The sequence below is a fragment of the Fusarium fujikuroi genome, chromosome FFUJ_chr09 (assembly GCF_900079805.1).
Source record: "Fusarium fujikuroi IMI 58289 draft genome, chromosome FFUJ_chr09".
Classification (NCBI taxonomy): Eukaryota; Fungi; Ascomycota; class Sordariomycetes; order Hypocreales; family Nectriaceae; genus Fusarium; species Fusarium fujikuroi.
The window spans coordinates 1,674,382-1,695,279 of NC_036630.1; the positions used below are offsets into that span (position 1 = coordinate 1,674,382).

General features: G+C 49.0%; 10 protein-coding genes; 4 read left to right on the forward strand and 6 right to left on the reverse strand.

Annotated features, from left to right (window-relative positions):
• Positions 1-65: 65 nt before the first annotated feature.
• On the reverse strand, positions 66-2,532 carry FFUJ_09647 (uncharacterized protein; the record flags this gene model as incomplete). XM_023568427.1 has 2 exons in its annotated part: positions 66-2,345; positions 2,392-2,532. The coding sequence occupies 2 exons, from the start codon at positions 2,530-2,532 to the stop codon at positions 66-68; spliced, it is 2,421 nt and encodes an 806-aa protein (XP_023436159.1).
• A 1,282-nt stretch (positions 2,533-3,814) lies between these two features.
• On the forward strand, positions 3,815-4,588 carry FFUJ_09646 (uncharacterized protein; the record flags this gene model as incomplete). Its single annotated transcript, XM_023568428.1, has 1 exon — positions 3,815-4,588. The coding sequence occupies one exon, from the start codon at positions 3,815-3,817 to the stop codon at positions 4,586-4,588; it is 774 nt and encodes a 257-aa protein (XP_023435628.1).
• A 382-nt stretch (positions 4,589-4,970) lies between these two features.
• On the forward strand, positions 4,971-6,035 carry FFUJ_09645 (uncharacterized protein; the record flags this gene model as incomplete). XM_023568429.1 has 2 exons in its annotated part: positions 4,971-5,635; positions 5,693-6,035. 2 exons carry the CDS (start codon positions 4,971-4,973, stop codon positions 6,033-6,035), a joined length of 1,008 nt encoding a protein of 335 aa, XP_023435629.1.
• Positions 6,036-6,425: 390 nt separating this feature from the next.
• Positions 6,426-7,976, forward strand: FFUJ_09644 (uncharacterized protein; the record flags this gene model as incomplete). XM_023568431.1 has 3 exons in its annotated part: positions 6,426-6,607; positions 6,662-6,785; positions 6,837-7,976. The coding sequence occupies 3 exons, from the start codon at positions 6,426-6,428 to the stop codon at positions 7,974-7,976; spliced, it is 1,446 nt and encodes a 481-aa protein (XP_023435630.1).
• Positions 7,977-8,065: 89 nt separating this feature from the next.
• FFUJ_09643 (related to protein involved in biosynthesis of mitomycin antibiotics/polyketide fumonisin) lies at positions 8,066-9,271 on the reverse strand (the record flags this gene model as incomplete). The annotated part of the gene is made up of 1 exon (XM_023568432.1): positions 8,066-9,271. The coding sequence occupies one exon, from the start codon at positions 9,269-9,271 to the stop codon at positions 8,066-8,068; it is 1,206 nt and encodes a 401-aa protein (XP_023435631.1).
• Positions 9,272-9,958: 687 nt separating this feature from the next.
• Positions 9,959-11,672, reverse strand: FFUJ_09642 (probable UGA2-succinate semialdehyde dehydrogenase; the record flags this gene model as incomplete). XM_023568433.1 has 5 exons in its annotated part: positions 9,959-10,544; positions 10,596-11,199; positions 11,251-11,427; positions 11,484-11,565; positions 11,637-11,672. 5 exons carry the CDS (start codon positions 11,670-11,672, stop codon positions 9,959-9,961), a joined length of 1,485 nt encoding a protein of 494 aa, XP_023435632.1.
• Positions 11,673-13,270: 1,598 nt separating this feature from the next.
• Positions 13,271-14,648, reverse strand: FFUJ_09641 (uncharacterized protein; the record flags this gene model as incomplete). XM_023568434.1 has 3 exons in its annotated part: positions 13,271-13,699; positions 13,761-13,885; positions 13,961-14,648. The coding sequence occupies 3 exons, from the start codon at positions 14,646-14,648 to the stop codon at positions 13,271-13,273; spliced, it is 1,242 nt and encodes a 413-aa protein (XP_023435633.1).
• A 597-nt stretch (positions 14,649-15,245) lies between these two features.
• FFUJ_09640 (related to GS1 protein) lies at positions 15,246-16,254 on the reverse strand (the record flags this gene model as incomplete). XM_023568435.1 has 2 exons in its annotated part: positions 15,246-16,161; positions 16,238-16,254. The coding sequence occupies 2 exons, from the start codon at positions 16,252-16,254 to the stop codon at positions 15,246-15,248; spliced, it is 933 nt and encodes a 310-aa protein (XP_023435634.1).
• A 560-nt stretch (positions 16,255-16,814) lies between these two features.
• FFUJ_09639 (related to tetratricopeptide repeat protein 1 (TTC1)) lies at positions 16,815-17,759 on the forward strand (the record flags this gene model as incomplete). XM_023568436.1 has 2 exons in its annotated part: positions 16,815-16,934; positions 17,013-17,759. 2 exons carry the CDS (start codon positions 16,815-16,817, stop codon positions 17,757-17,759), a joined length of 867 nt encoding a protein of 288 aa, XP_023435635.1.
• A 222-nt stretch (positions 17,760-17,981) lies between these two features.
• On the reverse strand, positions 17,982-20,434 carry FFUJ_09638 (related to regulatory protein for the arginine catabolic pathway; the record flags this gene model as incomplete). XM_023568437.1 has 3 exons in its annotated part: positions 17,982-18,564; positions 18,616-19,972; positions 20,020-20,434. The coding sequence occupies 3 exons, from the start codon at positions 20,432-20,434 to the stop codon at positions 17,982-17,984; spliced, it is 2,355 nt and encodes a 784-aa protein (XP_023435636.1).
• Positions 20,435-20,898: the final 464 nt, after the last annotated feature.

Consider the following 20,898-nt stretch of genomic DNA (forward strand, 5'->3'; position numbering starts at 1 on the left):
CGACCCAGAGTTATCCCATTGTCATAAATCCATCAATTTTCAACCCCCGCACATATCGAAGCAGATCAACATTCCTTCGCAACATCGCCACTTGGCATCGAAACCGAGTACTCGAGTTCCAGTTTTACGGCCTTACCTGCATTCAGCGAGACCTCCCACGAAACCTGTCCGCTCTTCTTAAGAGATGCCATAGCTTTGCCCCAGTCTTTATCCTCTGCAGTCTCACGTCCAGGAGTGCCAGTCGCTTGACGCGGTCCTTCAACAGTCAAGCCTCGAGGACTGAGTAACTCAACTCGGAGGCGATCGTCCTCTGAAACAGGGATTTGATCCAGCACCAGAAGGCCAATGGGCTTTTTGGCAGTTACGCGGGTGTTGTGTACTGTGACAGCGCGAACATAGACAGAGCTGTCTTCTTTGCTGAACACTCCGGTCGTGCTTCTTCGGACATCAGGCTTCGGGTAAATGACTCTGATCGCTGAGTCCACACCGAGACTCAAAGTAAAGACTTCACCGGAACTACATCGAGGAATTTTGCTCTGCCCCATGAAGCTACCGTCAAGTGTCAAGCTCGCAGGACCACGGAGTAAAGTAAGTTTACTGTTGTTCTTGAGTTTGGCTTTGAGATAAGCCACTGGCTGATATTTGGCCACAATGGTGTGGCTGAACAGAACATTGGTAAACTGCAGGCGAGCAACACGTTGCTTCGAAACGGTGAACTTGGGCACGAGAGTCTTGAGGCCGGGAAGATCGAAGATTGTGGTGAAGCCGGTCTCTTCAACAAGAGAATTTTGGAACTCGAGGGATGGCTGAGCATCCGTCATAGTTGTATCTTCACCTAGAAAGGCATCGAAGTCGAAGTTAGAGGAAAAGTCCATCTGTGACATTCCTGGGAACTGCTGTTGCTGTTGCTGTTGCTGGATCTGTTGGGACTGTGCCACGTGGTTCATAGTCATCATGCCAAGTGACTGGGGCGGTCGCATCTGCGACGCTTGCGCTTGAGCTTGCGCTTGCGCTTGTTGCTGCATCATCGCAGCAGTAGGAACAGGAGGGGGAGGGGGAGGGAAAGTATGAGGAGCAGGTGGAGCCATGGAATCCTGCTCCTGTCTAGCCATCATCAGCCTCTTCTTGTTCTGCTGTTCCAACATCATCAACTGCAACTGATAGTCATTCAGAGCTTGGCCTGGAAGACCAAACATTTCGCGCCTGAAGTTGGGAGGCTGCTGTGGTCCTTGTTTCTTGTTACGCCAAGTGGCCTGTTGCTGAAGTTCCACCACACTTTCAAAAGCACCAGTCTCGCCAGATGGGGACTTTCTGTTACCTAGTTTGATATGCCAGGGTGTGAGACTGGGAATCGACTCGTCAAGGCTCGAAGATGTGGCCTGAGAGGTTGACAGTGTGATCTTGCAGTTTTCCCACGTCTCAGATGTTGTGTTATGCAGACCTGCATCGAAGCAAAGCGAACCCGTGGAGTCAACAGTTGACAGTTGGATGTCATAACTGGGAGTCCAGAATGCGGAGTTGGTCACATATGACAACACAAGGTTGCACGAGGATGTCTCTTCCAGGTCTGCAGTCTTACTCCTGGGCCGCTGAACAAGTTCAACCTCGCTGGATACTGATTCCCGGCGAGAGGAAGCCGGCGTGTAGGATGAGCTCACCTCAAGTTGTATGTGTATGGTATAGCAGAAGAGCGGCCAACAACGTGAGCGCTCGTTGCGAATACGCTCCTTTTCCTTGCGCTTCTCCTCTTGGCGCTTCTGGCGCTGTTCCTGCTTTTTCTGGACGGCTTTTTGGATTCTGGCCTTGTTCTTGGCCTCCTTCTTTTGAAACTTGCTTCCAAGCTTGTTCAAGCGCATCTGCTCCTTGGTAACCTTGCTAATGGCCTCTGTGAGTTCTCGCTCCCTCTGCACGCCGACTAGACGTTCTTCAAAAGCTTTTTGGTGCTCTTGCTTATAGGTGTCAAGCATCTCACTGATATTAACGCCCTCTCTCTTATCAAGAGACTTGGAGTAAATGTCAAGGACCTTGATACGCTCATCAGCATTGCCAATAATTTCTCTGGCTCGCTGCTGTTCGTCTTTGAGCTCGATGAGTTTCGTCTTGGTTTCCAGCAACTGCCCATAATGTGGTACTTCTGGGGGATCACCTTCTTCTTCTTCTTCGTCACTGTCTGAATTATTATCATCATCATCGGAGTTTGGATAGACTTCGTCGAAAAGTTCGCGATTGGGGAGAAATTCAACACTGATGCCCGTAATGGTAGCGGCACCGCTACCTTCAACGGTGACCGAATTTTTATCAATGGTTGGGCTCAGCCCGACAATGGATATCTCGTTGACTCCAGGCTAACTAGGTGAGCATAAGGGGAGATATTGGCCAAGAAAGGCGTACCTTGAGAGGCACATCCTTGATTTCTCTCTTGACCTGTGCTTGGGTGGGGAAGAGGGTAACAGAGCGTGTTCCAATGTCACGAATCTTGTATTTAACCTTATGGCCAACGTCTGTGTCGAAGGCTGGAGCGGCGAGGCCCATCATGATAAAGAGGTCTAGATGGGGTAGCTCTTGGAGGCAGCAACAACGACACAGAAGGTGTCACGATGATGGATTGGAATGAAGAAGTATTGAGAAGTAGGATAATACGATGAGAGACTGTCTTGGTGAGACAGACAAAGATGTTCGAGGACAGGAGAAGTGAAGAGGAAGAGGAAGTGGGCTGTTGAGCATGCCAAAACAGAGGATAGAGGGGGGAACACGAGATACTTATACTCGGACGACAGATACTGGGGTCCAGGCAGATGGCAGTTCGGAAGTCACTAGTAACGGAACGAGGCAGAAAAAACCAGAGCGGACAATTTGACGTGAGGTTGAAAAGGACAGCGGTCCTGATAGGTGTAGAGCTTGATCACCACTAACACGATGCTACTGAACATTCAGAGAGCATTCGGTGAAGTAAAGGAGCCAATTGACTACAATTGATCTTTGTGGGGAAAAAGATGATATTTATTTCAGCAAGATAAGAAGATATGAAAAATAGTTTTAGCAGAGCGGCCGACTCGAATGGATGCTTCATCTCTTAAGGTATACGAAAGAGATGTGAGTAAGAAGGGAAACGGTGGGGGGACGTGAGGCCCCCTGGGTCTTCAGGGTCTTCTGGGTCTGTCTGCTGATTTATCTGGGTGCCTTATTCTGATGCCTGAGGCTTCGGGTGTCCGTCATATCGTTCCCAGGCCACAACATCAAACTCATCTTTTCTATAGCATACCTTGGGTAGGTAGGTATTGTTAGTGAGATCCATGCTTACAGAGTCCCTAATTCGACAATGTTGGCAATTGATTCAGTGATTTTATTTATTTATTTGCATCGGCAAACATCGCGCCAGATAGACTAGTCATCCAAACGCAACCAGTGAACCAAGGCTGCTTGTATGCTGCTCTGAATAACGAACAGAAACCCAATGTTTGCTTGAGACAAACCATATGATTATTGCAATCGATAGTATTGGCTGTGCCGTATGCCGGCTCTCCAGTTCAAACTCTCAATAAGTCAAACGTTCAGATGACATCTTGTGGTTTGCTCACCACCTTACACGGCATCGCAATCAACCTCACCAAACCTGCACTGGACACTGATACAATGCTTCTCAGCATCTATAAATGCGAGCAATGTCGCCAGCATGCTTCACTTTTGAGGCGCATGCAGAACCATGTTGGATGCTCTCTAAAGCATGGTCAGGCAGTATCGATTTCATGATCACTCTCAACGTCACCAATTGAACCCCAGAGAAAGACGTGCACAAACCCTGCAGAGAATCAATATGGCTGGCGACAGACGTCGTCACTTGAATGGTATCGCTGAGATCGATTATGGCGAAGATTTTGAAGATCTTGGTGAGCCATACGACATGGCCTTTAGACGCCGGCCTCCCTTCGTCCCAGGACCCGGCGGAAGACAAAACATCATCATTGTACACTCAAGAGTCGGACAATTGAGGAGAAGATACAGTGTCGATCAAGAAGTCCTGTTCAATCTCCTACCCAGAGTCCGGGAGGCAACGAGACGCGGAGCGCTGGAATTGAGCACCTACTTCAGTGAGACATACTTGGAACATCTTCCAGAGGATTTGATCAACGGGGCTCTCGACTTTGTGTTCCAGCACCTTTCAGAATTCACCAGCCTTGAAGCGATGGACATGTTCGGCGTTGCTATGCAGGACATTGGGAATGATCCAGTCCGTGGTCGCGCAGTCAACGAATGGGCAGCTCGAATGCATGCTCTGTGCATCGTGCTCAGCAACGGTCGAGGGCTAGGATGTTCAGAAGACCTTCTCGGCAAAATTCTCGACTTTTTCGAATTTCTCATCCAAGAAGTTCATAACATTTTGGGATGGAATCAGGCGGCGGTTCTCTTTGAAGCTTTTGCAAATATCGTTCGGACACATCAAGGGGATCAGGTGCAGCAGATTCGAAGGATCTGGAATAGATTCGACCCAGAGGTTCAGCAGCAGATACTGGCTGACATCAGGAGCGCACTGCCTGTCGAGGGCATGGATGATATGGCGCACCGCATGTATCGAACACTGGGGTACTAGAAGCCACCAGAAGCTAGAACGAGGGATAAGTAGAGAATCCGGTCATTTTGTGAATAGTTATGCAGTATTGGATTAAATAGTTGCGAATCACATCACATCATGAGTTGCATAAGTCATCCCCAGCCTCATGAATTCCATCACCCCACCTCTCACTCAGCCTATCCCCCCGGCCACTCGGACGTCATGGGCTGGCCTCGTTTATTCATTCTCCGGCCTCTCTCGCTCTCCACCACAATTGTAGCCAGCGCATACATACCTACTCATTCTTTGTCGGTCACCTTGGGCAGAAAATCACTGGTTGGGTGAGCTGTCACGGACAATTTGTTCGCCTGTTCAATTATACGTCGTAATTTGAGCCAAGACTGAAACCAGAACGCCCATAATGTCTGATACTCGCAAGTCAAACAAGTCACCGCTTCAATCGCTGGATCCTCAGCCCATCCGAACTCCGTCTCCCTCTCGGGACCGTGACCGAGAGCGAGACCGGCGGGATCGTGCTTTTGATCGAGGTCCAGAGAGAGCAAAGTCATATCCAGGCCCCGAATCTCAATATGGACCTCAACCTTATGGGCCTCAGAACTACAATCCCCAGGATTATGCCAATCAGAGCTATAACCCTCAGAATTACGACTCACCGGGCTACAACCAGCCTTACAACCCGCAGAACTACCCTCCCGTATCGGGTCCTCAAACTGGCCCAGGCAACCTCCCGATCCGTCCCGCCTCTGAATCATATCTTCCCAACCATGCCGGAGCCATGGCTACTGCATCAACCCAGCAAATGGTCCCCGCCACAGCACCGAATGACCTGCGAGAGTTACAAGCTCTTAGAGTGAACTGCCAGTTCAATCTGCGCGAGTACATGAGCCTGCAGCGTCAGCGACGAGGTGGCGATTCTGCCGTCTCTGCTTATGAGCTTGAGACCCGGATTCGAAACCAGACCAACATGGTTCTGAATGATCTGAGGATCCTGCAGGGCGAGGTGCGCAGTATCGCGAAAGAAGCCGAGAACCATCGATGGCGAAGATGGATCATCGGAGGAGCTATGTAAGAAACTTACACATCCCACTCGCTTGAACATAAGCAATTGACCAACCTTGATAGTGCTACGTTCATTCCCTTCATCCGCCGCTTCTGGCGACGAAACGACGATGACGAGGATTCTCACTCATCAGCCAACGACACCGAGTACGCCTTCAAGAAGTCAAAGGGTCTTCTCGAGCACATCAAGAACGGCATACTTGGCAAAGGCCGCTTCGCCAAATTGGCATTCTTTGTATTTGCCGTGCTCGTTGTGTTCTCTAATGAAGTGTCTATTCGAGTAGCTCGGACCGTGCAGAAGAGGCTTAAGAAGCTGACCGCGAGGATTGAGCACGGCGATCCGGATATCGATGAGAAGGACATGAAGCTCCTCGAGGGCTGGCGATGGAGGGTTCTACTGTGGTAAGACGGTGCCACTATGATGACATGAAAGGTACATGATATGAGGATATGATTGAAACGAGCCGAGGCGATTGCATTTACTCAACGGTTCTTATTGTAAGATTGCAATTTATTTATTTGTATGATCTCATGAATTTTCAATGCTCGTTTGACAATATTTGATGGTCCATACCGATCGCAAATGAATTGGGCTGCTTGCTTGTGTTTATAGGAGTCTGTGCCTACAAGTCATCGCTAATTTATGAGACCTCCACTGACATCACTGATCCCTGCAAACTCATCTCCATCACAGAAGTTGCAGGTATCACAACTTACACCCATCAAAAGTGTCTGAAGAAATCCTTACAGAAGGAAGCCTTTATATGATCCGAGAAAACCAGGTCAAACGTCAAAAATGGGCGGCAAACGCAAAGCCTCGCAAGACCTTCGGGGTCAGTCGCTCCCTGTAGACCAAACGTCGACCTTTGAAGGTCCCCAAGAAGATGCGACATCTCGAGATAATCACTATACCGAGCTATATTCAAAAGCGCCAGACTTTCAGCAGCTCGCTCTTCAAGATGCAGATTTTGGGCGATTGTGAATTTTTTTTATCCTCAAAATACACGAGAATTCCATCTAATATCATCGCAGGTGGAAGAAACACAAAAATGATTTCTTCAATAATCCGGAATGTGTTATGCAATTGACGAAGTCACTTCTGAAGCTGGACTTTGGACTGAAGCTTGAACTTCCTGACGATCGACTATGCCCTCCTGTAAGTCTTAACTCGTTTCTTGACGCGTCTTACGACCTAACGCGTCCGCAGGTCCTCAACCGACACAACTATCTGATGTGGCTAAAAGGCCTCCTTGACAGCACTTCTTATGAGAAACAGGATAGGAAAATCGTTGGATTAGACATTGGCACTGGTGCAAGCTGTATATATCCGTTGATGGGCTGCATTGAACGTGATTGGGAGTTTATCGCCACTGGTAATTCTTTCACCACTCCGTTGGCCAGAGCACCGCTAATCAAAGCAGACATCGATCCAAAAAGCCTCGAGTATGCTCGCAAGAACGTGGCGCTGAACGGCCTCGAGAACAGGATCAAAGTCGTGGATCAAAAGCCAACCGATGCCCTCATTCCACTCGATGATCTAAATGCCAACAACATTTCTTTCACCATGTCAAATCCACCTTTCTACGGATCCGAAGAAGAGTTACTAGAGAGTGCGAGGAAAAAGTCTCGCCCGCCCTTTACGGCATGCACAGGAGCCAAGGTTGAGATGGTGACTGACGGCGGCGAAGTAGCCTTTGTTGACCGCATGCTCAAAGAGTCGCTCGTCCTTCAAGAACGTGTACAGTGGTATACATCTATGTTCGGATTTCTCACAAGTTTGATCGAGTTTGTGGACAAATTGAGAGAACACGAAATCGACAACTATGCTGTCACAGAGTTTGTTCAGGGCAGCAAAACAAGAAGATGGGCTATTGCATGGAGTTTCGGAAACATGAGACCAGCCCAGTCAATTGCACGCGGCATCAAGACAGCAGTTTCCAAAAACGTGCTTCCAGAGATCACAGAAGAGAAAGTCGTCGATATACCTCTCCAAGAGAAAATCGGCGACTTTGTAGATTGTTTCCGATCTGAACTTGAGAAGCTAGACTTGATCACTTGGGAATGGGACACTGAGCGCCTGGAAGGTATCGGACGAGCAGCAGGTCGCGTCTGGGCACGAGCTTGGCGTCGAAGAAAGCAGAGAGGGGAGACTGAAGACCAAAAGGTGGTAGATGTAAAGTGCGAGTTTGCTTTCAAGGTTTCCATACGGGTTGGTAAGGATGATGTGGCAGTCCACTGTCGATGGCTTGAAGGCCACGATCCTGTCACTTTCGAGAGTTTCAGGGGATATCTGAAGAAGACGGCGCGATCCATCATTGATATTCAGAGCACCGAGAACAGAGCATAGTGTCGGAGGGTATCTGGGCTGGGTCTCTACAAATAGGATTGTGCGGAATAGCTGCTAAAAGTACTAATAGTAATCCACAAATGTTATAACTAAGCTCTGACTCTTTGTCGGAAGCCTTCAAGATCAGCCAAAACTTCCTCTCTACTCTTCCCGTTTATCAATGCAACTTGAATAATGTCTTGCTCCGAATCTGGCGCCATGTTCTCGTTTCTAGGCGGGTTGTTGTCCAGATTTGTCGGGAAAGGGTAGCCTTCTCCAATAGCAGCGATAAACATCTGGATTTCGTCACTGAGACCCTGCGCTCTGTATGCAGTAGTCAGGACGTCCCACGTACTCTCCACAAGTGGCAAAGCGTCAATTGTTTCCATCGGTTTACCAAATGCACTGCTGATCTGGACGAGGTTGACAAGGCGATTGATGTCCACAGACTTGTTCTCGCCTGCTGCATGGAAAAGAGCAGGATTGAACCATAAGCCGTCGCCCTTTTTTAACGGAAGTGAGATATAATTGTCCAGAAAGAACTCATTAAACTCAGCAAGACGATACGCCATGTAGCCAGGTGCAAATGCCTGACTGAACGGTAAAAGTCTTGTCGGACCGCTCTCGAGAGGTACGTCAACATGTGCTATAGCACCTTGCAAGGTCAAGCATTGGCTTGCAACTTGCATTGCTCTGGGATACTTTCCACAAGTCTCAGCAGACATGAAACCCAGGTGATAATCGCGGTGGGAAACTTGAGGCTGCCCTCCAGGCCGGACGTTGTTGACTTGAGTAGTGATGCGATACCCTGGACCAAGCCATGAAGAGAAGATGAGGTCGAGGTAGGGATTCGAAAAGTAGTTGAAGAAGGAGTCTGGGTCTTGGAGACCGTGTTTACCGAACGAGTTCCAAATCCGATCGTTTTTACCAGCACTTGCAAAGTGATCGCCTGCTGTTTTGGTACCCTGGCTCTCCTTTTTGATGATATCATTGAAGGCAGCTGTTGACTTGTTGACCACATCCAAGTTGGTGTAAAGACCAGCCGTGACAAAAACACCCGGGCCATACAAAAGGACTTTGTACCATTCGTCTTTGAGAGCGGACTTTTGGTTTTCGGTGAGAGTTGAAAAGTTGGAAAGGTTGTAAACAGGTACGTTTTCCTTGATATCTGCAGCTAGGGGGTAGTCTTCTTTGGTGGCTTTCTGAGAGCAAAGTTTCCGAAAGGCATCAAGAGAAGGAGGCGGAGATATTTTGAAAAGACGGGTGTGTCCATGTTCCACCATGATGCCATTGACTTTATTTCCGTTGGTGGGCATTTTGAAAAGGGTGTTTTCGTCGTGGTACATAGACACTTTGGAGCAGAGCTAATTCAAGATGTGGTGAGAAACTGTCGTCAAGAAATACCTTTTGGTCGGGGAGAAAACCGAACGAAACAACAACGATTTTGCCTATTGACGATTCAAATGTACGTCAGAACATTAGATGTTCTTTTCAGACGAACTGGTGATAGGATACTCCTGTAACACAAACAAGGTTGTGGTTCAAGAGGTCACGAATGGCCGAATAATTTAACCGAATAATTCAAGCATAGGGAAGAGCCAATCAGTGTAAATAGAACCAACGAGCTATAGTAGATGCATGCATACATGTTTGGAGATCGCAAATGAGGGGATAACATGTCACTTTCCAGCCCAGCCAGGAATAATCAGAATAGATATCGGGTTCGACAAACTCGTACTAAGATACTTGTATCGATGGCAGGAGATGAGGTTATTACGAGAGGCACTCCGTTTCAACCAGTAGGTACACAGTTGGCTTTATGATGAGTGAGCAATTTGGAACAGCGGCTGTCACAACGAAGACTGATGTTTTACACTCTTTATTTTAGAAATCATGCTTTTGATGTCGTCGTTATTCTGTGAGGCTTTCCCACCTCGTCATTATCATGCTAAATAAAACAAATCCCTTTTTGCTCGCTCATATGCTTTTATGCAACTCCCACTCTAATTGTTGAGGTTGCCAATGGTAATAGACTTGATGTTTTGGTACTCAGCCATACCGTAAAGACTGCCCTCCTTTCCGTAACCGCTCTCCTTGACACCACCAAAAGGTGCCTCAGCAGCACTGATCTTGCCTGTGTTGGCACCCACCATACCAACTTGCAACTTGTGGGCAACGCGCATAACACGGCTGATGTCCTTGGAGAAGAAATATCCAGCGAGACCGAACTCGGTGTCGTTGGCCAGACGAATGGCATCCTCCTCAGTCTCGAACTCAAAGATTGGGGCAAGGGGGCCGAATGTCTCGTCCTTGGCGACGGCCATTTCTTGTGTGACGCCAGTGAGGACGGTGGGCTGGTGGAAGAATCCGGGGCTGTCGGGGGTGCTGCCGCCGGTGGCGATCTTGGCGCCCTTGGATGTGGCATCGGCAATGTGCTCCTTGACCTTGTCGACGGCAGATTTGTTGACGAGGGGACCTTGTGTGGTGGACTTGTCGAGACCACCACCCATCTTCAGAGCGTTGACCTTCTCGACAAGCTTGGCAGTAAACTCCTCAGCGACACTCTTCTGGACGTAGAGTCGGTTGGCGCTGAAGCTACGTTAGTTACGTCTTTTCTACAAGGAGAATGCTTCGACTTACCAGACACAAGTTTGGCCAGAGCATCGGAACTTGCAGAACATGGCGCCCTCGGCAGCGAGGTCAAGATCAGCATCCTCAAAGACAATAAAAGGGGCGTTTCCACCAAGCTCTAGGCTGACCTTCTTCAAGGTACCAGTAGCAAGCTTGGCAAGGTACTTTCCAACGCCAGTAGAACCAGTGAAAGAGATCTTCTTCACAAGAGGGTTTGTGCACAACTCAGTAGCAGCCTGACGGTCGCGAGTGGGAAGAACCTGGATGGTGGCAGGAGGGAGACCGGCCTCAATGGCGAGCTTGGTGAAAGCAAGGGCGGAGTAGGGAGTCTCGGAGGGGGGCTTGATGACGACGGAGCATCCGGCAGCCAGAGCGGGAGCGATCTTGCGAGTGATCATGGCGGCGGGGAAGTTCCAGGGTGTGATGATACCGCAAACACCAACAGGCTCGCGGATGGTCATGAGGGTGGTGTGAGGAGAGGATGAGGGGATGGTGACACCATAGGATCGAGTGGCCTCCTCAGCGAACCAGGAGATGAAGCTGGCAGAATAGATAACCTCGCCCAGTGCCTCGGCGTATGTTTTCCCGTTCTCGAGCGAGAGGATCTTGGCAACTAGAGGTCATGTTAGTGTGAAATTGGAAACATTTCAAGGACACAACACACGGTCCTCCTGGTGAGAGAGAACCAGGTCATACCACTTCCTCAGAAGGGCGCCACGGCTGGCACCAGTTGTGCTATCAAAGTACTTTGTCTGGGCAGCATCGGCGCTCTTGATGGCAGTCTGGAAATCCTCGAGCGTACAGTTGGCAACTTGGCCGAGGACGGTGGCAGTGGAGGGCTCTGAGGTTCCGATTAGCTTCTGGACAATTGGTACTCATGGTGACGATATCACGAACCGAAAACGTCGAACTTGTTCTCCTTGGCGACCCATTTTCCATCGATGAAAGCATCCTGGATGAAAAGGCTCTTGTCCTTCAGCTGTTGAGTTCAGTTCAGTGTTAGCATCATGAATCTCAGCGAGGGGTGCTTCATGACTGAGGGGCACATACGCCAGCAATGACCTCCTTGTGGTAGCTCTCAGCCATTATGTCGGTGTATTGTGAATTTGACGATGAAAACTTGGCTCAAGTTAAAGAGAGGAAAAGGTCGAAGAATGGGAAGAGAAAGAAGTTGAGGGATGAGGGCCGAGTTACAAAAAGGTTCCGGCCTAGGTCTAAGTAAATAAAAACGAAAAGATTCACGAGAGCTGCTACAAACGTCACATGGTTGCGCTAGACCTTTGTAACCCCACCGGCCGAGCGTGCCTCAACCGTTGCATTATGTCCGTATATAGTGAAATATTGCTTCAATTGAAACCAGTCATGTCAAAGAACCTCCCAATTCCGGTTCCAGTTGGGGTCATGGAGCTGCGAGGTCGGGGATGTGGAGGGGAGTACCACTGTAAATTAAGCGTTTCCTCACTGAAAATACCTTCTGGAGGAACCGGTAAAGACCGGAACCGGGCCGGGGTTGACTTACGGCTCCGGTAGTTGGAGATCGGGAATTAGGATCCGGCCCCGGGAACCGAGGTGTTCATGGCCATGTAAGTAAAGAACTCGTGCATTTCTATTACTCTTTATGGGTTGGTACATAGTATGCCGAGGTGGTTGTCAACTCGATTGGCTTCTGGGGCCAGTTTCTGGGGGAAATAGTGGAGATGGCTTCTAATCCCATCATGAGAAGCCTAGAAATATTCCAAAGGCAGTTGGACTTCTCATGATGATGCTCCGGCATGGTTGGTCAGCATTTGTATAGAGAATTCCTGTACCGAAGGAGCCTGATGATGCCACGGAGCCGAAGTGGACTTGGAGGTGTTTCATGGGCCTCATCATAGTACTAGTACTACACTGGAGCTCTTGGTTCGGTTGCTTGACCGGGCCGTGCTGGTAGGTTTGATGAACTAAGCGACTAGAATTCCAAGAAAATACTTTGATCTCGGATCATTTTGGAAGGATGTGTTGCACTACATAGTATCATGACTTTTGCCGAGTATCTGAGAGAGTAAAGAGAAGATTTTGTGTGTCCAGAGCTGGTGAACAGTCCCACAAGGTAAACCCACTTCCCCATTGGATCCCCGCCACCATGATGGACCGTGATGCTCTATTCTTCGCCCACCTTACTCCGACAGATTGCGGCAACCAAATGCGATACTCCATTACTAGCCATCGCGCGAAACTTCTTGATTAGGAAAGGCTGATACACCTTCTTCCACAATCTGGGGAAATCAGAATTATCAATCTAAGCATCCTTGCTTGACTTGACCCTTCAGCGTGGATTCCTTACTGTTAGACCAAGCCAAAAGCTCGGGGAACCCCTTGCTATAGCAAGGTCTTCGTATGGTATATGACTGACTAACAATTACCTGCCAAGTTGGTTCCAGGTTATCCTCATCTTGTATGATCATATACTCCTTATGAGACCAACTGTCTCTCGCTTGAGATCGAGGCTCGGCCTAGATCATATTTCTACGGATGCCCTGGCCCATGAACACAAAACGAGCCCTCGTCAACATAAAATTAGGTGCAAAGACGATAACCTGAGGACTTGAACTTAAAGTCAGGCTCCAAGCTACTCCTGGTTCGATACAAACAGATGTTGATTCACAAATATCCCTAATTCCAAACTCGACTTTCATGCAAGTCGCCTAGAAAACAGTATCGCCTCGGTGCGCCTTATCCAAGGTGACTTTACAGACTTCATTCTTCATTCTCTCTGCATCCCACATGACATACCCGATGCTTCTCAACCCGTAGATAAACCTCATTGGGGCAAACGCATGCTCTCCTAAGCGATATCTTTCATGCGCTTGATCATAGTGTACCTTCATCCATGTCTGTCTTGGTTGATCATCAGTAAACGCATCGTCAGCGTCGACTTCCCTGGCTAGCCTGTCGATATCTTCAGCTCGCCAAGCTTCCTTCTGCTCATTCGGCCTTCTTCGACGGTTGAACTCCTCAAGATCTTCTTCAAGCCTACTCTGGCAAGGACTAATAGCCTCACCAAGTGAAGCTTGCCACTCTTCGTAGGTTGAGGCCTTGAGAAGCTGACTGAGACGAGGAATACTGAGGGACATCTAGAATGTCGCCAGTAAGCATCAAAGGTTCACATAGTGCTAGATAAATGTTGCAACTCACGCATTTCTGCTCCTCAAACGATTGAGTCTTTTCAGCTAGCCACTCGGTAAGATTTTCCCCCCATTGAAAGCCATTGACAACTACTTGCCGATAGGCTGGGGTTGTGGACAAGATGGTCAGCATGACTATATACAGGGTGCGAGTTAGGATAGCTCATTTGAAGTATGTATGTGAAGGATGTATTGGGGTGTCAAGCTTACCACCCGTTAATCTTGTCTCAAGAAAGTCGTAAACACAAGCCAGCTGTTCATTGACCCATGGTGAATGCCGAGCAAAGAACAGCCTTTTCAGTTCGTTGTCGGAGCTCAAATCTTCATCTTCATCATCGTCATCGTCATCGTCATAAGAAGGGAAAAGATCAATTTCCTGCTCTTTGTCGAGGAAAAGGTTTCGATATATCTGAAATCGATAGAATGCGCGAGAGACTCGATAGTACTCGCCAGGAGAGAGACCTCGGTCACTTTCAATGGGCTCATCTTGGTTTACATCATGAAGCTTCCTCAGGGAACACGAAGCAAACTCATCCCTTAAGCTCGACAATGCATCATCGACTCTGACAACCTCAACGGCTTCACCTACCGTCAAGTGAAGTTGAGTACCGTCCACATTTCGCATAGAATTGTGGTAGCAATGAGTCAGAAACTCTTCCACACTTACACTCCTTGTTTCCCGTACCGACTTTTGCGACTTGAATGCGGTAAAAGCCAACGGAAGCAAGTTGTCGTGAATTTGACTGCGAATAATATCCACAGGCAGACTTGGTGTATCCAAAAGAGCAGAGTAGAATATTCGATGGCTTAGCAGAATAGGAGGAAGTTCCTGGATGCTATCCAGAAGACGCAGAATATCAGCAATAAGATGAAGCGGCAAGGATAATATTGAAGCCATCTGGTGACATTGATGATAAACAACAAATGAGCAGCATCGTGAGAAACATTGGGTTCATGTAGCATTCATAGGGAAATATCGGGAGCACGCTGTCTCTGTAATGGCATGACACAGACGGTGCCACGTCGATCAAAGCACATGAAGCTGACACTGTGGTGGTATTACTCTCAACTCAAGGTGGTCTTATTCCTCTCCCCACACTCGCAGCTCATCCTGGGGTTGAAACGCGGGGAGACGTGCCGCACGTCTAAATTGTCGATCTTGATAAGCTCTTATTACCGTAAGTTTACAGGCTGCAGTCATGACATGTCACATAGAAATAGGTAATCGATTCTTGCTCGGGTATCATATCCTCAGATTCATTATCTATTCTCGTGTGTGACGAACGCAACAAAGCAAGGCAACTACCTAATAGCAAATTCTTTACGCCACATCTTTTTGTCTAAACCGTCCTGTTCTCGTCATGTCCTCATCGATGGTCATTCGCCAGAAGTAACACAAAAAAATGACGCATTTGCCATGCATCTAGTTGCGCGGACCAAAGTCCAGCGACTTCTTCATCACCAGCGGCCCGCCGGGAATGATGGGCTCAATCTCCTAGACTTCAGCAACAACCTCTTGGGGCACCTCTTTCATACAGTCTTCCTTCTCAACCTCGACAGGGGGTACGACGATGCCGAACTTTTCGTAGGGGAAGTCAGCAAGGCTGAGCATGTACTCGGCCCAGCCATCGTCAATCTCACCAACCTGATGGAGATCGACTTCTCCAGCCTCACCAGTGCGTCCAGCGAGGACCTCAGCCTCCCGTCCATCATACTCCTTCTTCAACATCGGGTGGGGGCACCAGATCACGCGCATACCAGCACGACGACCAGCCTCGACACCGGGAACTGAATCTTCGAAAACAAGGCACTCCTCGGGAGTGATGGGGCGTTCGCCGGCAGAAAGGCTGTCATTGATGGTCTTCAGAGCGAGAAGGAAGATGTCGGGCAGAGGCTTCCCACGGCCAGGAGTCAGACGGGAATCGTCTCCAAGAACACGGCGGTGGGAAGGGAAAACAGAAAAAAGCTCCTCAAGGTGGTTTGTCTTGACACGGAAGTTCCCCAGATGAGAGCTAGTGGCTAGAGCGATGTGAACGCGTTGAGGCTCACTGCTGGACTTGTCCTTCGCTTCCGTAGTAGCACCATCCTTGACCTCCCAGTATCGGGTTCGGCCTAGGTGGCCAAGCAAGTCGACAATGCCAGGGAGAGGCTTTGTGTGTGGGAACAGCTGCTTCTGGAGCATCGTGTTCTCGGCAACGTACTCTTCGGAGGTGATGGGGAGCTGAGCCCAGTCGTGAAAGATCTTGTTGGCCTGAGGACCAGGGCGTCCCTGAAGCTTGGCCTTGATAGACCATGGGAGAGTTCCCTTGCCATACTTTTCGAGGATGATGTTGACACACTTGGTGTAGATATCTTCGGTGTCAAGAAGGAGGCCGTCCATGTCGAAAAGACAGGCCCGAACAGGGGGGAAGCTAGAGAGTGAGGTCTGATCAGTATTACTCTGGCGATTGAATAATCTTGAATATTTGTCAAGGAGAATAAACATACTCAGTACGAGGCGCCATTGTGTCTGGAAACCCAAGAGTGTTGCGAGTAGGAAAGCGGATGTATTGGGGTGCGGTATCAGAACGAAAAAAACACGGCAGGTCAGAACTTGTTGTAGTGAGGAGGTATGATTAGCAAGAGAGAGGTCGAAGAAAAGAAAAATGATGCGATCTCGAGATTTCGACAACGCAATACGGACGGAATCTAACAAGCGCGGGGCAGCTTTTTGCTCGCCGATCAGTGAGTGAATCGACAGTGAATCATACCGCTGAAAACCCCGCGGTGGGTCAGTGTATTTCCACTAAGCCCACTGTAGTCTAGCAAATGATTAGGGTGGCCAGGGCGGGCAGGAACCACATGGAATTCATTGAGGCTCATGAGATTGTGCTTTTAATGTTTCTTCATTAAACATCCATTTGTTTCTGTCTCTCAACACAACACGACTAGTCCCCGCAACTTGCAGTTGATTTTTGCATTGTTCTGACCGATCCTGCTTGTATCAATTAGACAAATCTGTCTTTCATTCTATGGTTTGCTATTTGTCGTAATAATAATACGTCATTTGTCCTTGCCAACGAATATGAGCACAACCGAGCCTAGCAAAGATGATGTGGTCAAGTCGCCGGACGTCGAAAGAGCGAAAGATAGCGCCGATTTTGCAGATGGACAGGAACTCAAGTTTACCCCAGAAGAGGAAGAAGTGAGTGGCCTTGTGTTGTATCCCATCTTTATTCTTTGACTTTGGTACCCAACCTCATCTACTAAGACTTGTCTGCAGGCTTTAGTGAAAGAGTCCACTGCAACCAAAGACGAGGCGAACACGTTGTTTGCCGCCAAGAAGTACCAAGATGCTTTGGATAAATACGACGATGCAATCAACTCCTGTCCTAAATACCTACATTATCCACGCGCAGTCATCTACAGTAACATTGCCGCCTGCCATATCCAACTTGAAGACTGGAAAGAGGCCATAAAGTCAGCATCTGGTTCTCTAGAAGCTCTGGAAAAGCTTGAGCAGAGTGACCCTCGACTGAGTCCTGAGGGCAAAAAGTCTGATGAAAAGAAAGAGAAGAAGGAAGACGATGATGTCGAAGAGGAGATAATCAGCAGTGGTGCTTCACGTGCCGCACCGATTCCCAGTACCGATGATGAGGAGCTCAAGACACTTCAAGCCAATATTCAGCGCATTCGATGCAAAGCTCTTATGCGAAGGGCTCGCGGTCGTTCAGAGGCTGGCGGATGGCATAATCTTGCCGGCGCAGAAGAAGACTGTAAAGCCCTCGCCGCGAAGCCTGAAAGCTTGGCTCCAGCAGACCTTCGAGTAGTTCGGAAGCAATTACGAGACTTACCTCCCCGCGTCAAAGCAGCACAAGAGAAGGAGATGGGCGAGATGTGGGGTAAGCTGAAAGACCTTGGAAATGGCATCTTGAAGCCATTTGGATTGAGCACAAACAACTTCCAGATGGTCAAGGACGAGAAGACCGGAGGCTACAGTATGAATTTCCAGCCTGGAGGAAGCTCTTAAACGGCACAACCTGCCCTTTGAAGATATCAGAGAATTTACCCTGACACTCTATTGAACCAACGAAAACTCCAATTCCCGCAATATAGAGAAAAGCCATAGATATCCCAACGCCGTCCATTTTACCCTTTTTTTTTTCGCCATGAATATCTCATTTTCCAACTTTTGGCATGACAGGGCTTTCCTTGTCAACTAGGTACGTACGTACTGGGAGCATTTGAGTCATTACGATGGTGGTGGATTGAACGAGCTCGATCGACTTGGAGGTTCATACCAATTCTGGTACGGATGGTTGGGTAGCTTGAAATCGGCGAAGCTCAATGGGTTGACCGGTGTTTTCGTTCCCACAGGGCCCATGACAGGCGGTGTCAAAATTCTCGACGGTGTCAAAGACATGGAGGCTCTTCGGACCGCTGATATTACCGAATCCTGGCTGTTCTCTGTTTTCGGGCTCGAGGTGGGCATCTTCATACGCTCCCAACCCCATTCTCTCTTGAGCTCCATCTCGACGGCACCCAAGCGCCAGCCATTTGTGCTATTGAACCTGTCAAGGACCTCAAGGATCTCGTCTTGTTCATCTGGATTCGTTAGCACAGCAGCTGCAATTGCCAAGCAACGGATCGCAACCGTGGCAACCCCCTTGTCTGTGGTATGGGCGACAATACCGCAGACCTGATAGGCATGCTGCAGCTGCAAGAATCGTAGCCTCTCCGAAGACCCTGGGGATTCCAGGGGGTGTGTCTGCGAAAGGATGCAATGCGCAGTGTGAGAAAGCAGTTGGCCTATTGTTGCCTCCCGCTGAATCATCCTAAGCACGGATTAATCACATGCTTTAGCAGTTGGATGATATTTCACATACCATATACCGGGAAATAGCGATTTGCTTGTCGACTTTTCCGCTTTCACATAGCCAAAGGGGCGCATCTTTCTCGGGCAATGGATGTTCCAACCTTCACAGAGGTTTCTAAGCTCATACCACTGAGAAAGACGATTTCTGACCCACGTTTGTTCGTTATGGGGGCTAATGTCATCGGGTCGGGACGCAGTCGCTCGGAAGTTCGCAACCTTTGCGATGATGTAGAGCGCACGGTGTACCCATACTTGCTCGTCCTCATCCTCGTCATCCTGGTTATTGCTACGAGACCCAAGGCTCATTCCCCATTCGTCGGGACTCCACGTTGTCTGCCAATTTGTTGCCAGGCAATTGAGAACTTCAATCCCAATGTTCAACCAGAAGCAGGCCAGTCCAATCCCTGTACTCCTAGCATCCCATCCACATTCTCGCACAAGAGCTCGCGAACCTGCTATGTGACTCATACGCTGGGCAGGCTTTTCGCACATAATCTCGTATACGTTCAGAACGATCGCTGTCGTGGCACACTCGGCAGTATTTCGATCAGGGTTCTGGAGGCTTCGAAGGAGCTGCGTGGTCGCGGTATTGTAGTAGAACAGCGCTTTTTCATGATTATCCGGGGCAGCCAGAGAAGTATGTTTGACACCACATGCCAGAAGGGCATTGAGGAGCATTGTCGACCTCAGAGCGTGATACGGAATGCTTCGGGTGAAATGTTTCTCCCGGTTGAACGAATCCATCCAAACAGCAACTTCTTCGACAAAGACTTGCATGTAATGGATTTCTTCGGCTGATGTCAATATGTTGCGGCCCACCGACTCGTTGCTTTGGGTTGCTTTGGGTTGCATATGGTCATCCTCGAAGGCTTGTTCGACAAGCGGTCTTTCAATCCGAGGCGGTGTGTCTAGCTGGGGTATGATCAAGTTTTCCGCCTCTTCTGATAACGTTTGCCGTGCCAGAGGACGGTTCCTCATCGCCATGAGCTGCTCTGGAAATACTTCTGCTCGTGGGGTCACAACAGCCTTTGTTGATGACGATGGTGTGGCTATATGGGAAGCGTCGCTCAGAGTCCCATGTTCATTCTCGTTAAGCTCAAGCTTGATACCGGTGTCTGTTTTGAATCTTGAATTTTTTGAAGGTCCAGCTGCGGCGTTATCCTGAGAATAGTTGAAACGGTGTTGCGCGCCAGGTTGAAGTCTATCAGCTGATGCATCTATACCTTGAATATGAGTTGCGGTGGCTGGATACACTGTTTCGTGCCGGCCATCGCTATCTTCAACAATTTCAGAAGCGTACGGCGCATATCGTCCAAGTCCGCCCTGATATTCTGAAGCAATGTCCCGCGATTCATCTTGGAACTCGACTACGACTCGGTTAGCACAAGTCATTCATCTCGGCCGGACTCCATACCTTCCCAGCCTCCAGGACTAGGTATATCGGGTGGTCGATGGAGGTTGACATCCAGAAAGTTAAGGCGTACTCCTCTTTTACATTCACGGCCTCGCTTTCGGCAGTTCATGCAATCGGGCACGGCTTCGTCACACTTGAGGTGTCTCTCACGGCATGTAAGACATCCTGTTCGGACTCTTTTTCCTTTGACTGGAGTCGGATTTGACGACGGCATGGGACTTTGAAAAGTCATCTCTCTGGGATTTTCCATGGATAGACCTTTAGGGTCTTGGCTGATGTTCGGGGGTTCGGAGATCGGTGTCGCCCCCATATGCGAATGATGCTGAACTTCAAAATCGAACATCTCAAAGTCGATGTTGTTTTCGATCGCATAGGGTCCTGGTGAATAACCTTGCCATTCCGCAGGGAACGGCATTGTTTGCCTTTCATTGGAGTCTTCATTTTGCATCGCCGCACCGAAACTGACACCAAGAACGGCGATGTCATTGGGGCTTGTTTGAGCAGACACTATAAGCTACCTGGCTCTCTACAGGAGGCCAGGGCAGTGGTGTGGGATTTCCCGCTCAGAATGCTGAAGTAGAAGGGACAGCTTTGGAGCTTTGGTGTTGCAGAATGAATGCTTTTGCTGTTACATTTGAGGCCAGATGACCGGCCACCTACAAGTCGAAAGATTCTAGAAAATCGAACGGAAGCATGGAATGAAATCATTGCTTGGGCCAGGCCACGGCTTCTGGTCCGGTTTCCCTACCCCGGGCTCGGTATAGAAAACCGTCGCAGGTTCGGGATTGTCCTTGTGGCTCCACAGTCGGAGTAGGAACTAGGAGCGATAAGGCGGGGTGTAGTAATGAACGACCATGAACAAGAGAATGAACCGGACGG